The sequence below is a fragment of the Melitaea cinxia genome, chromosome 27, assembly GCF_905220565.1.
Source record: "Melitaea cinxia chromosome 27, ilMelCinx1.1, whole genome shotgun sequence".
NCBI classification, from domain to species: domain Eukaryota; kingdom Metazoa; phylum Arthropoda; class Insecta; order Lepidoptera; family Nymphalidae; genus Melitaea; species Melitaea cinxia.
Genome location: NC_059420.1, coordinates 9,317,144 through 9,329,993, shown reverse-complemented (window position 1 = coordinate 9,329,993; position 12,850 = coordinate 9,317,144). Strand labels below are relative to the sequence as shown.

General features: G+C 33.6%; 1 protein-coding gene across 1 annotated transcript in view; it reads left to right on the top strand.

The window, feature by feature from the left end:
- The first annotated feature begins 1,415 nt into the window (after positions 1–1,415).
- LOC123667103 (kinesin-like protein KIF3A) overlaps positions 1,416–12,850 on the top strand; it is a 47,948-nt gene continuing 36,513 nt past the window's right edge. The window contains exons 1-2 of the mRNA XM_045601087.1: positions 1,416–1,585; positions 1,915–2,127. Coding sequence (XP_045457043.1) covers positions 1,580–1,585; positions 1,915–2,127 — 219 coding nt within the window. The 5' untranslated portion in view covers positions 1,416–1,579. The remainder of the gene's footprint in view (positions 1,586–1,914; positions 2,128–12,850) is intronic.

Here is a 12,850-nt window from a genome sequence, read left to right as displayed (position 1 = left end):
ACAAATACAATAAAAAAATAAAATAGAATAATACCATCAAAATAGAGGCTGATGTTAGGCCATGGGCTTACCTAGAATTTTGTAAAGGTGGAGCAAAAAATAAATAAATGTAAAACTCGATAAGCAGTGGAAAAATTAATTTCTTTTAATTTACTGCATTTTTTTTTCATTTTCTTTCACTATCTAGACTTCTACAATAATGTCTTGCGGGAGTTTTGGCTAAATGTACTTAAAGTTTCCTTATTAAAATCTAAAATATCAGTTATAATTATAATTGATATTATTAGCTTCAAATTAGCATGGGGAAAATGCTATGCCTAACCGTGGGTACGCCCATATGTTAGGTTGTAAGTACCTTATCCTTACAAAAGATCATAGGTAACTAAATAACATTGTTCTTAATCTCGCTGTGGTGTTACTGTGGCGAGTAAGGTGGCCAGAGCTTTCGGGGAGGGTCGAGAGTAGGGACAGCAACGCGCTTGCGATGCTTCTGGTGCTGCAGGCGTCTATTGGCTACTGTAACCGCTTAGTATCAGGTGAGCCGTATGCTTGTCAACCAACCTAGTCGTATATATTTAAAAAATGTTTTTGATTACCCTAAACGGTGACTAAACGAAATAAAATGATGAGCGAATTAATTGAAGATGCAATAGACCTAGTATTTTAATTCAAATTGGGTTTATTTAACTAACAATATATTAAATATACAGAAAGTTCAACTTAAATTTAAAAATGGGCTAGGAATTTTTATTTTTAAATCTTTTATGCGGAACGTGAGACTCCTACAAAACCCCTCAGCTGAAGGAATGTATTAGTTAGGAGTCGAACGACTATAAAGAATATAATTCTATTACTTGTTACATTTATTTCAATAAAAATTTCACTTTAATCATGAATGGTAAACATCAAGCTCAGTTAAATATAGGTACTTAATTTTATAATTAGACTTTTGGTATCAATTAAATATGTAATTGAAAATTATTAATAAAGCTTTACTAAGTTCCCTGACTGCAGATAGCGACACTGGGTTGATATCAGATACAAAGTAAACGATTAAAATAAGATTAACACAAAATAAATAAAAAGGAAAGGAAAGAATACAGAGGAATTTAGAAGCTAAATAAATAGTATTAAATAAATAACACATCAATTTTTAAGTCACATACAACTCACACACACACACACACACACACACACACACAGTTCACAGTTTCGCATTGTCTTTTTTGTTTCGTATGATTTCTTCGTTGTAATTATTGGTCGAATTGAACTGTTTTTAATAAATTTATTTTCTAAGAAAAATAAGACATTTTTCAAGTTATTTAAAAATCGTTTTTGAAATATTTTTATACGTTTAATAGTTTCATATTTAAAATCAATAATTTAATTTAGTGGCATTAAATGGTAACATTTCGTTCAGCTGTCATTTCGTTTTTCTTTGAAGAGCGAATCGAGGCCCCGGGAAAAGTAGGTCGTCAGTATTGATTTTTACCTAATATTCGACTAACAAAGACGTAATCCAGCCTTGTGTTAAAATAAATATAACACCGCGTAGTCTCGTCGAAGGAGAACGTGCAAAATGCCAGTAAGTGACTTGAATACTTTAACAATATATCATGTGATCCGGAAATCGCAAATGATTTCATAATTCATCATTTCCTATAAGTACGTATGTCTTCATGTTACATTCTCATTGGAATTTGCGAATTTTGATTACGTGTTAAATTTTTATCGTTTTAACATTCGTTTCGAACAAAGGAAAAGTGAATAGTTGTTAAATCGTTACTAAATTTGACGCTTTCGTTATTTCGTGAGTCACGTTGAATTTATGTCAGGGTCATGCCTTAACTACGCAATAGGCGCCAAGGCACATGTGGCTGTCTATCATGTATTTTCATGTAATTGTAATGTTAGGACGCGGAGCTCGGCGCACCGACCGTCGAGAATGTTCGAGTCTTTGTACGCGTGCGTCCCATGGATCAAAAAGAAAAGTTGGACGGGGCGTACAACTGCGTGTCAGTTGACTCCGTGAACGGCACTATAGCGGTTACCAGGAACAACGTGAACCCTCCTGAGCCGCCTCGTATATATGCCTACGATGCCGTCTTCGACAGTAACACCACTCAGGTACGTGAGTTGATAAAATTAATATTAACACGTCATAGATTTCGTCATCGGTAATGCGTATTAACTTTTAACGAAATGTCTTTTTGTGTGACATATGTATTGTGAATTTTTTTTTTGTTATGGACAAAGGGATTTTTCATTTCTGGTTTATATCTTTCTCAACATTAAGCCTTATATTATCTTTGAATCACAAATAGTCATCGGTTTAAAATTTAACTAGTACTTACAAATAAAAAAATATTCTCTTCGACTTTAATTAGACGTCAAAATATTTTTTTGTACAAATAGGCACGATACAGAAAGACGGACACAAGAACTGTTCTATTTCTATATAAGCACATATCTGGGGATAATTTTCAAAACTCTTAACTAAACTGACCCCATTTTATACTAAGGACTGGAACCAATTAAAGTCGTTTTAAACCAAGTCTAATACGACGTAGGTTCTTAAACAAAATTTACAATTATGACCCTATTTCAAAAAATATCCATTATAACAAATGAACTTACAAAAATCATAGAATTATGGAAAAATAAACTTGTCTGACTAGCTTTGAAAATTACCCCCTGAACAATCGGTAGTAATAGTTTCAAGAGGAATTAATAAAAGAAGAATAGAAGATGAAAGAAGTTTGCTCGACTTGTCCATCATTTGTCTCGACTGACGCTGTGAAAGACGCATCAGTCTTGTCGAATGGTGGGTTAGTTGAGTGAACGACCAGCGTGACAGAAAACAGAAGAATAACGTCAAGAAATGTACATCAAACTTTCATAATATAATGTGTTTAATAGTTTTATTTAAATTAGTATAACGTCACAAAATGTATGGCTAAACAGAAATGATTATTTTTTTTTCGATTTTTAGTAAAAAAGGGCCTGTTTCACTGGTAGTAGATTACGCTATTTGACAGATAATTAATTTCTACTATATTTATGACCTATTTCTATTCAATAATATGAATCTCAAAGTTGAAGTTTCTTAATTGAAGAAAACTGGGTCCTAATGGTCTATGCTACCTCCCACTGTTAAAGCGTATTTGCAAATTATTTTCAGAATAATTCTTATTGACAAGTGGTAAAACAGGCTCTTCAATTCTTATTTGATGAGTTTACAATAACGTCAAGATTGTAGTGCTATACAAATGATTACATTAATCATTAAACTATAAAAGTAACTTAACTGTTGTTTAACTAAGAGAAAAAAATGATATGAAGGCTCTAATGGTATTCAGTTTGACATTCGATGTATTTTGTATCAATAGAAGGGTAGTAATATATACAATTATATTGTTTGTTGGCCTTCTTATTAGTAGCATTTAATTCCTGTATTGACAGGTGTAATTAATTCAATTCCTACTTATAATTTGCACTACTAAATAATTTTATTAGCTTTTACCCGAGGCTTTGCTTGCATTGTAATTTCTTTTATATAAAAAGTATCCTATGGTACTTCTAATACCTCCAAGAATATATGTCTAAAGTTTCATGATAATCGGCTAAGTAGTTTTCATGTGAAAGCGTAACAAACAAACTTACATTCACTTTGTAATATTATTAGACATTAGGGATTACTTGTTCAGATTTTCAATTGTTAATAAAATAAGTTTTATTAATCATCAAGTTTGAATACATTTTTTTTTATAAATAAAGTAACTAAAATTTAAAAAAAAAAACTTTGTTAACAAAAGTAGGAATTAAAGTTAATTTACTTAGTTGTTTTGTAATTAACGACAAACTAATATGTCTTCAAAACTATTTAATATTATTTTTGTGACAAATCTTGATTATTTAATATCACACAGTAAATAGAAAATGATTTAATTATGTTTATTTTAGCGTATATTAAAACGAATCATTATAGAAACTGTAACTTTTGCAAAAAAAAAAAAATGAAAAAAAAATATATAATAAATAAAATAAGTATTATGTAATATTAGTTTTTAAAGCCATACACTTGTTTAGTTAACTATTTAAGAGAAGTTTACATAAAACACATTTGCTTTTGACAAAACGAGGTCACGGTGTGACGTCACCGCGAATCAAACATGGCCGGATTCCCGCTCTTTATTCTTTGTTACTAGCTTTTGTTTATTTTTACTCAATATTTCAGAAAAGAAATATTTTATTCATATAAATAAAAATGATACGCTGTATGTATGTACGCGCGTAAGTTCCGAACGACTGTATCGAATTGGTTTTTTTGTTGTGATTTTATGGACTGAAAAAAGGTTTGTAATAAAAAAAAATAGGATAAAGTTCATATATTGACGAAAAATACGACAATACGAATTTCGTTTGCTAGTTATTCTAATATTGTGATCCATTTTGATTTATATAGATTATAATCGATTCGGCAAATTTGTTCTAGATATAGATAATTATTTATCTATAATAATGAAATTTTACAGTTTTCATCCTTGGCCGCGATACAGATGATTTCTATTGTTTTAATGTCATTTTCTTATTGACCTCGATAAGGTATTAGAATGTCGAGTTACCTTGGATTGAGAAATAAAATAGAAGAAACATACCATAACATAACGTAGCATACCATAGAGGATTGACGATTTATTTAGCAATCGTTTATATCTGTCTATTTTATCTGTACTCTACTAGCTCTTAAAATTCCCCTATTAAGCTCTGTCCCTTCTCGTATAAGGGGAAGGAGGCCTATGCCCAGCTGTGGTGTATAATGTGTTAAAAAAATTGTTTTTGACTACTTTAAAAAAAATATTATTAGGCTATGTACGAACTGTGCGTCAGTTTGCGTTGTATTTGTATAGTGCAACACTGTCTATATTTCGCATATATTGCAAATTATAAAAATTATTTTTGTAATATCATATAAAAAACGCGTGTTCAATGTCGATCAACTACGCATAATCCGTACACGTCTAAATGTATTATAACATAGCGTATAATAACAGAAGTAAATAGATCGAATTAGCACAACATTACGAAGCAAGAAGATCGAAGTAACATGACATAACGTAACGTTCTTGTGCATCTTGCTGCGGGCTTGCCCGTGATGCAAGACAGCCTGCCTGTTCCCATGCACCGGGAATATTACGTTAATAATCAACGATTGAAGAGAAGACGTCGTTAATATTTAAATATAGTTCAAATAAATTTTTTGTGTTTCTATTTGTATTATATTTATGTATTATCTATAAGTATTGGAATGTAGACGTTTGTAGGTAAGTTTATAGCTACACCAATCTACCCAATTTAGATGTTAAGTTTCCTTTTTGTCTGAGTTGTCTGGAAGAAATGGTTAATTAGACATAAGTCCGCCTATTGTACTTCACTGTCTGTAACTATCTTTATGCTTTGTTTGTAATATATTTGTGGTGTACAATAAAGTATAAAATATTATAAAATATATTATGTGTAAATAAACTTGAGTATACTAAATGCTATGTAAGGGCTTGTTCCGATAAATCTATCTGACACATGACGGTATCAACAAATGTATATGATGCATATTTTTTTCTAGTAATCAACCTACTTTTTTTATATACAACTAGGTCGGCAAACAAGCGTACGGCTCAGCTGATTGTAAGCGGTTACCATAGATTGTAGACGCCTGCAACACCAGAAGGATCGCAAGCGCGCCTCAGGAGTTCTGATCACCTTACTCACCAAAGAAACACAACACTGCTTGAAAGCAGTATTATTTAGCTGTGATCTTCTGTTGTAAGCGGTTACCGTAGCTTGTAGACGCCTGCAACACCAGAAGGATCGCAAGCGCGCCTCAGGAGTTCTGATCACCTTACTCACCAAAGAAACACAACACTGCTTGAAAGCAGTATTATTTAGCTGTGATCTTCTGTTGTAAGCGGTTACCGTAGCTTGTAGACGCCTGCAACACCAGAAGGATCGCAAGCGCGTCTCAGGAGTTCTGATCACCTTACTCACCAAAGAAACACAACACTGCTTGAAAGCAGTATTATTTAGCTGTGATCTTCTGTTGTAAGCGGTTACCGTAGCTTGTAGACGCCTGCAACACCAGAAGGATCGCAAGCGCGTCTCAGGAGTTCTGATCACCTTACTCACCAAAGAAACACAACACTGCTTGAAAGCAGTATTATTTAGCTGTGATCTTCTGTTGTAAGCGGTTACCGTAGCTTGTAGACGCCTGCAACACCAGAAGGATCGCAAGCGCGCCTCAGGAGTTCTGATCACCTTACTCATCAAAGAAACACAACACTGCTTGAAAGCAGTATTATTTAGCTTTGATCTTCTGTAAAGTCGAGGTACTTCCCCAGTCGGTTTGCTCCAGATTTTGAGCAGGACATTTCATGGTGTGCCCTACCCCAGTTACTTTATCTATTACCAATAAATCAAAAAGTTATTGTTTAATTAGTTAAGGAGAAATAAGGTCTAAGGGCCTTTTTTTATTTTCTCCCGATTAAAGCTATCAGTAATTTATGCGTCAGATAAATTTTGTAAAACAACTGGAGGAACAGGTCCAAAATATTCTCGTTTTTGAATGCTTTTGTAAAAAAAAAAACTAGTAACGGATGGTTTCTGTTGTCCTGTCTTTTTGTGATCGTGATTGCTAGAAATTAATAAATAAATGCTTCCCATAACGGCCCCCAATAGGATTTATTCTGTATCGGGGGTCTGGAAACACAACCATACACGCTAAGACTACGAAAAACATGTACGGCCAATACAATTGCTTGTCATGATCGAACTCACGACTGCAAGCGTCAGTGTTGTGGTCACAACACTGCGCGAACGTGTCAACGATTAAAGATTCAATTTCATATAGGGCCTATTTTAACGGTTGCTGTTCAAGCTGTCTGACGTATGACGTATCCAACAGATGAAATAATATGTATTTTTCTTTTATACCATGGAATTTCACTATGAATGTCATGTAGAACCATTTGCAATTTGTGGGACATCTGTTTAATGTTTACCTGTCTAATTATAAAAAAATGTCAAAAAATAAAATTTAAATTTTGTCTGGATAAGAAGAAAAGTATCTTCTCAAGTAAAGAAAAATCAGCATACCATTTCATTAATGAGAGTTCTGACCAAACAAACGATAATTACCAGCGAATTGAGACATTTGCATTGAAATCGGCAATCTATTTAGTAACTAGGGGGTCGCCCAGTGGTCGAAATTCAACCATAAAGTTATAAGTTTGACCATTATTAAGGCTCTGTCGTCTGACTACTTCTATAATAATAAACAAAAGAGGATATATGCGTGTGTGTGTCAAATACATGGTAGTGTGTGTAATTTTTTATTGATTTAAATGTATTTTTTATGCATAATTAAAAAAAATTGGAATCTGCAATCCTTTATACAAACTATAATTGTGCGGAATTTTATACTCCGTCTGCGCGAATTTTGTAAAAAGGGGTACTTACAAAAACTTTGCTTTACGTATTAATATAATAATAAATAGACGGCATAGATTTTTTTTTAAATATTTGTAATGGATAAATTAAAAAATTACAATCTAAAAAAGTGTCACAATGATTATTCTACGTTATCACTGACGTATGTTATCAGTTATGTAGGCTATATTGTAAAAGGTACAAACGGAACAGGCGTATTCGTTTTACGCGGCTGGAAACCTATTAATATATACATAGTAAGTATTCAAATATTAGTACAAAATAGAATTTTCTTTGTTTCAATAAAGTATTGCGCCGTGATGAGTGAAACAAAATGGCGTCCTTTGCGCGCGCATTTTAAGAACCAAAGCGTGGTTTACGAAATGCGGGAAATTTTGTAAACGAAAATTTGACAGCAATCCTTTATTATTAGTTGTAATGATAAATTTAATCCTTTGTTACTAGTTGTAATATATCGTTTTTATTCTTATCATAATCAATTATTTATCTTTGTTAAAAAAAAAATGGTTGGCGCCTTTTTGTTGAAATTTTGAATTCGCACCTTTTACAAAATGCTCCATTGTTTTTTTTTTTTAAGAAATAATCGTAATGAAATCGAACTAAGTACATAATTAGAAAAAAACAGATACCTATTATTTCGTGTTTGCTCGCAAACAAAACAAAACCGACATTAGTTACATCGACCTATTTTAATCTACTTATGTTGTAACTTACTGTAAGTTACAACATAAGTAGATTAAAAAATAGTCAACTTAGTCAAGTAAATACGCATTATTAGAGAGAAAACTATAACATTACTCATCTGTTCTAATCGAATTTAAATGGAACCATGTGACAAACATTCGCTTTCGATGTAAAGAAAGAATCATCGAAATGTGTTCAACCGCTGAAAACTTATGGGATACTAGCTATGACCCGCGGCTTCATCCGCGGAAAATACGGTACTGAAAGATTTTTAAACCGTTAATTAGGTACCTACTGAGTAAATCGGATGACCGCGGTGCGACGCTGCGTCTTGTTTTAATGACAATTTAGTTCAAATAGAAATACTTATGATGACTAACGTATTTATTTAAATAAGGATCTATATAATGTCTATGAACATTTTTCGCAAATAATGCATTATATTAGAACAACCTTGAACAACATGAAGGTTCTAATGAGTTAACCTCACGATCATTTCCATCATACATCATTTTTGGGCAGCTTTAACCGTTTAAGCAGCGCACGCAACGGAAGCTCAAAAAATAACGTTTTTTCCCTGTTTTCGTATAAAAATTCTAGTTACAGCCCCTTTTGGTCGTAGCGTGATGTTATACAGCCTATAGTCTTCCTCGGTAAATAGACTATCAAACAAGAAGAATTTTTCAATTCGAATTAGTATTCCTTGAGATTAGCGCGTTTAAACAAACAAACAAACTCTATAGCTCTATAATATTATTATAGATAAAATAACGACGGTCGATGATAAAATAGTCAAGTATAATATATTATTTGAAAAACATATCTCATAGCTCAAAATACTTGTCAGAATGAACAGGGATTCCCTCGGGTTTTTACCATTGTCGACTCTCTCGGCTGAATTTGATCTAACAGTTAATATTAAAAGAAACGTAATGGTCAGGAGAAGAACTAGTATTAGAACGAACTGTACGAGATATCCATACTGAAACACCGTTGGATATTGTACCAGCTTTGCTCCAAGCCTTCCCGATTTACTTTTGATACATTGTAGCCAGTTTTTTTCTCATTAAACACGAGTCACAATTATTTACGCAAATATATAATTAAAATATATACTTATATTTCGTTTGTTTGACGTGTTTGTTTTCTTTCGAAGCAAACATAATTAAATTTGTACAGTCACCTGATGGTAAGTGGTTACCGTAGCCTACAGACGCCTGCAACACCAGAAGCATCGCAAGCTCGTTGCCGATCTACACCCGACCCTCAGCAGCGTTGGCCACCTTATTACAGGAACACAACACTGTTTGAGACCATTATTTAGCTGTGATCATTAAGTTTGAGTTTCTTACCCAAACGGGCTGCTCCTTATTTTGAGCAGGATTCCCTGCTGTGCCCTACCTACAAAAGAATCTAGGGTAGGATAATTATAATTTAGCCGGAGCGAGGTGGCGAGTGGCGTATGCTATCGCGACCCCATCTCGCCCCACCCAGGCGGACGACTGCTCACACGTGGTGGTTTTTTAGTCAGTAGGAGTCTGACATAACCCTCTGGCGCCCCCGCGCTGGAGGGTATCCATGAAGGATTTTACCCACGTAAAAAAAGGATAATTATAATTTCATAAGATAATTTACAATTTTATATAAGTACCATTATTAAATGAACATTATTTCCGTAATCCTCTTATCATAATAGATACTGTTATCAGCTACGCCCTGACACGGTTTTAGATGTGGTCTCACATGCGTTATATAATAATAAATATCAATAAAAATTATGTACGGCGCATAACTTTTGAACGACTGCGTTCGAATTGGATATTTCTTCTTATTTTGTTTTCGCTCTTGTCTGACTGTCTGTATGAAAGACGATCAAAAAAAAAATTATACATATATTTGAAAAGGTTGTATGTACGACTATACGACTGTACGTATATGTGTGTGTATACTAAGTAAATGAGTTCTAATTATAAAACAGACCTCTTTTATTTATTTATTATTACTTCCTTTTGTTTGTTTTTTTATTATTGTATAAATCTACCTCAACCCTGTTTTTAACCGACTTAAAAAAGGAGAAGGATTTTTCAATTCGACCGTATATATTTTTATTATTTTTATGTGTGTTCGCGGATAACTTCGTCTTTATGAACCGATTTTGCTGATTATTTTCTTGTTGGAAAGGAGATATCTCAAGGGTGGTACCATGATAAGGAAACCAGGATCTGATGATGGCTCCCTAGAGAAATCGAGGGAATCTTCGAAAATCGTTGTGACAACTAGTGCGTTTGTTAATTTTTTTCCTCTACTTACGTTGTATTGTCGATGTAATTGTATCCGGTTTTTTTTTCGTTTGATAGCAAACACAATTATTTATTTTGTAAATCATAAGTTTGTCTGGTAGATAAGGCTGTAAGGCATTATTAAGTACGCCTTTTGCGCAATATATTATGTTGTGTGAAAATAAAGTTTAAATAAATAAATAATAAAATTATTGTTAATTTAACATTATTCAAGGAATAATATTTCTACACGTTTTGGTAGTATTTTTAAATAATGATCCGCTATTATTAGTCGTAGCGTGTCGTGAAAGAAGTATTATTTAGTGGTCTTATGCAATGTTGACGTACCTACCCAATCGGGAGCTCCTCAAGTGCATCGATATTCATATTTCAATCTGTTTCGGTCTCTTCAGAATTCTGTAGGTAAGTAGTGTAAAGTTAACTTAAATTAAGAACCGGTCGGTGGACTCACGTCTCTTTTGGAGACATTAAAAACATAGTCTAACTTGAACAGCGATGTTGCTGAGTAACGCCTACCTTGAAATAGAAAAAAAAAAATAAAAATAAAAATTGCATGTTTTTAGAATAAAAAAGGACATGGGTTCATATGCCCGTGGATGTATATCACTTGTAAAAAAAAAGTGTTAAGTTAACATCAAGAGAGGACTGCCAAAACTACTTGCCCCAGTTTTTTTTTGATGAGAAGTCACAAAATTTCACCTGTCACTACCTACGAGATGGCAGCAAGTTATCGAACAAAACGGTACATATGTATGTATTATAATATATGAAAATAAATTTTGTAAAATCTTACTTTGAATTTCTATTTAAAATATAGCAAGACCTATTTTACGACAAATTTTTGGGTTATTTTTTTCATAAAAACAAAAAAAGAACAATGCTTTTTCTCGAACAGCCTGGGAGAAACGACGAATAATTATAATCGAATACCAAAAAAAAAGTTGCAGAAAATAGATTCCCCCCGCCAACTTAAGAGAGTTCCAATCGGTCTACTCCAAATTTTGAGCCATATATCTACTGCTGTTCCCTACCTTAATGACAAATAATGGCAATTTTTTGGAACAACTAAATCGATTTTGACTATCATAGGCTTTATTGTATTTTCGTTATAAGGTTTTAGCAAAAAATAAGTGGAAAGGAAAAGCGCTATTGAAGCACTTTCAGAGTCTACGCATACATTGATGTTGACCAAAAAAATTTGGACGCTCAGCGAAATAGGCACTCAACCACATTTTTAAAAAAGTCGGTAAATAACCTTCGCAGGAAAATTACAAAATATAATTTGTACTACACCGAATTAAATTTAGATTACGCTGAAGAGAAAATGAGATAAATATACTTATATCCATCTCTCTCGCACGTAACTTAAAAATAGTTTTATTCTGTACTATGTTTGGATATTTTTACCTACATTAAAGCGAGTGTATTCGAAGTTAGATGGAAATGTTGTTATGTTATTACTACGAAAATATTATTAGATGTCATTTGATTAGCCTTTTGGCAGTTAGCAATGATCTTATGAGACTGATTTCTGCTGAGGGGTGTAGGTACAACTGTCTCCCCGAGTTTGGGCGTAAAGTATTCGCATATTAAAAAAAGAAAAGGACCTAGAATGGATCCATATGGAACGACCGTTTTTAGCACAGAACCATTTATTGATAAATGTTGAATTCTATTCGTTAGAAGCAATGAAATTAAGAGATTTGCAGTTAATACCTTACACACAACACTCGACGACGCGCTGGCGCACTGGTTTATGGTGGTCATAGCACTGGTTTGTGGCTGTTGCGCTGGCGTTTGCGGGTTCGATCCCCGCACATGACAAACATTTGTATTGGCCATACAGATATTTGCCGTGGTCTGGGTGTTTGTGCTTTGTGGGTTTTCCCACCGTGCCTCAAGAGCACGTTAAGCCGTCAGTCGCGGTTGTTATCATATACACCTGATAGCGATAGTTACTCATAGTCGGGAATACATTTATTTATTGATTAGGGATGGTACACTACACAATAAAAGTAATAAAAAAACAAGAATAAAATACAAGCGTACGGCTCACTTGATAATAAGCGATGATCGTAGCTTATAGACGTTTGCAACACCCAAAGCATCGCAAGCGCGTTGCCGACCCTGTCCCCAATTCCCTTCAGTAGCTCTGGTCACCTTACTCACCACATGAACACAGCACTGCTTGAAAGCAGTATTATTTAGCTGTGATCTTCTGTAAGGTCGAGGTACTACCTCAGTTGGGCTACTCCTTATTTTGACCAGGGAATTCCCTGCTGAGCCCTATCTCAGTTAACCCGCAGTTATTCATGTAAAAACAGTCTAGAATTGTTTTGAATACTAGTTATCTATCTACAAAT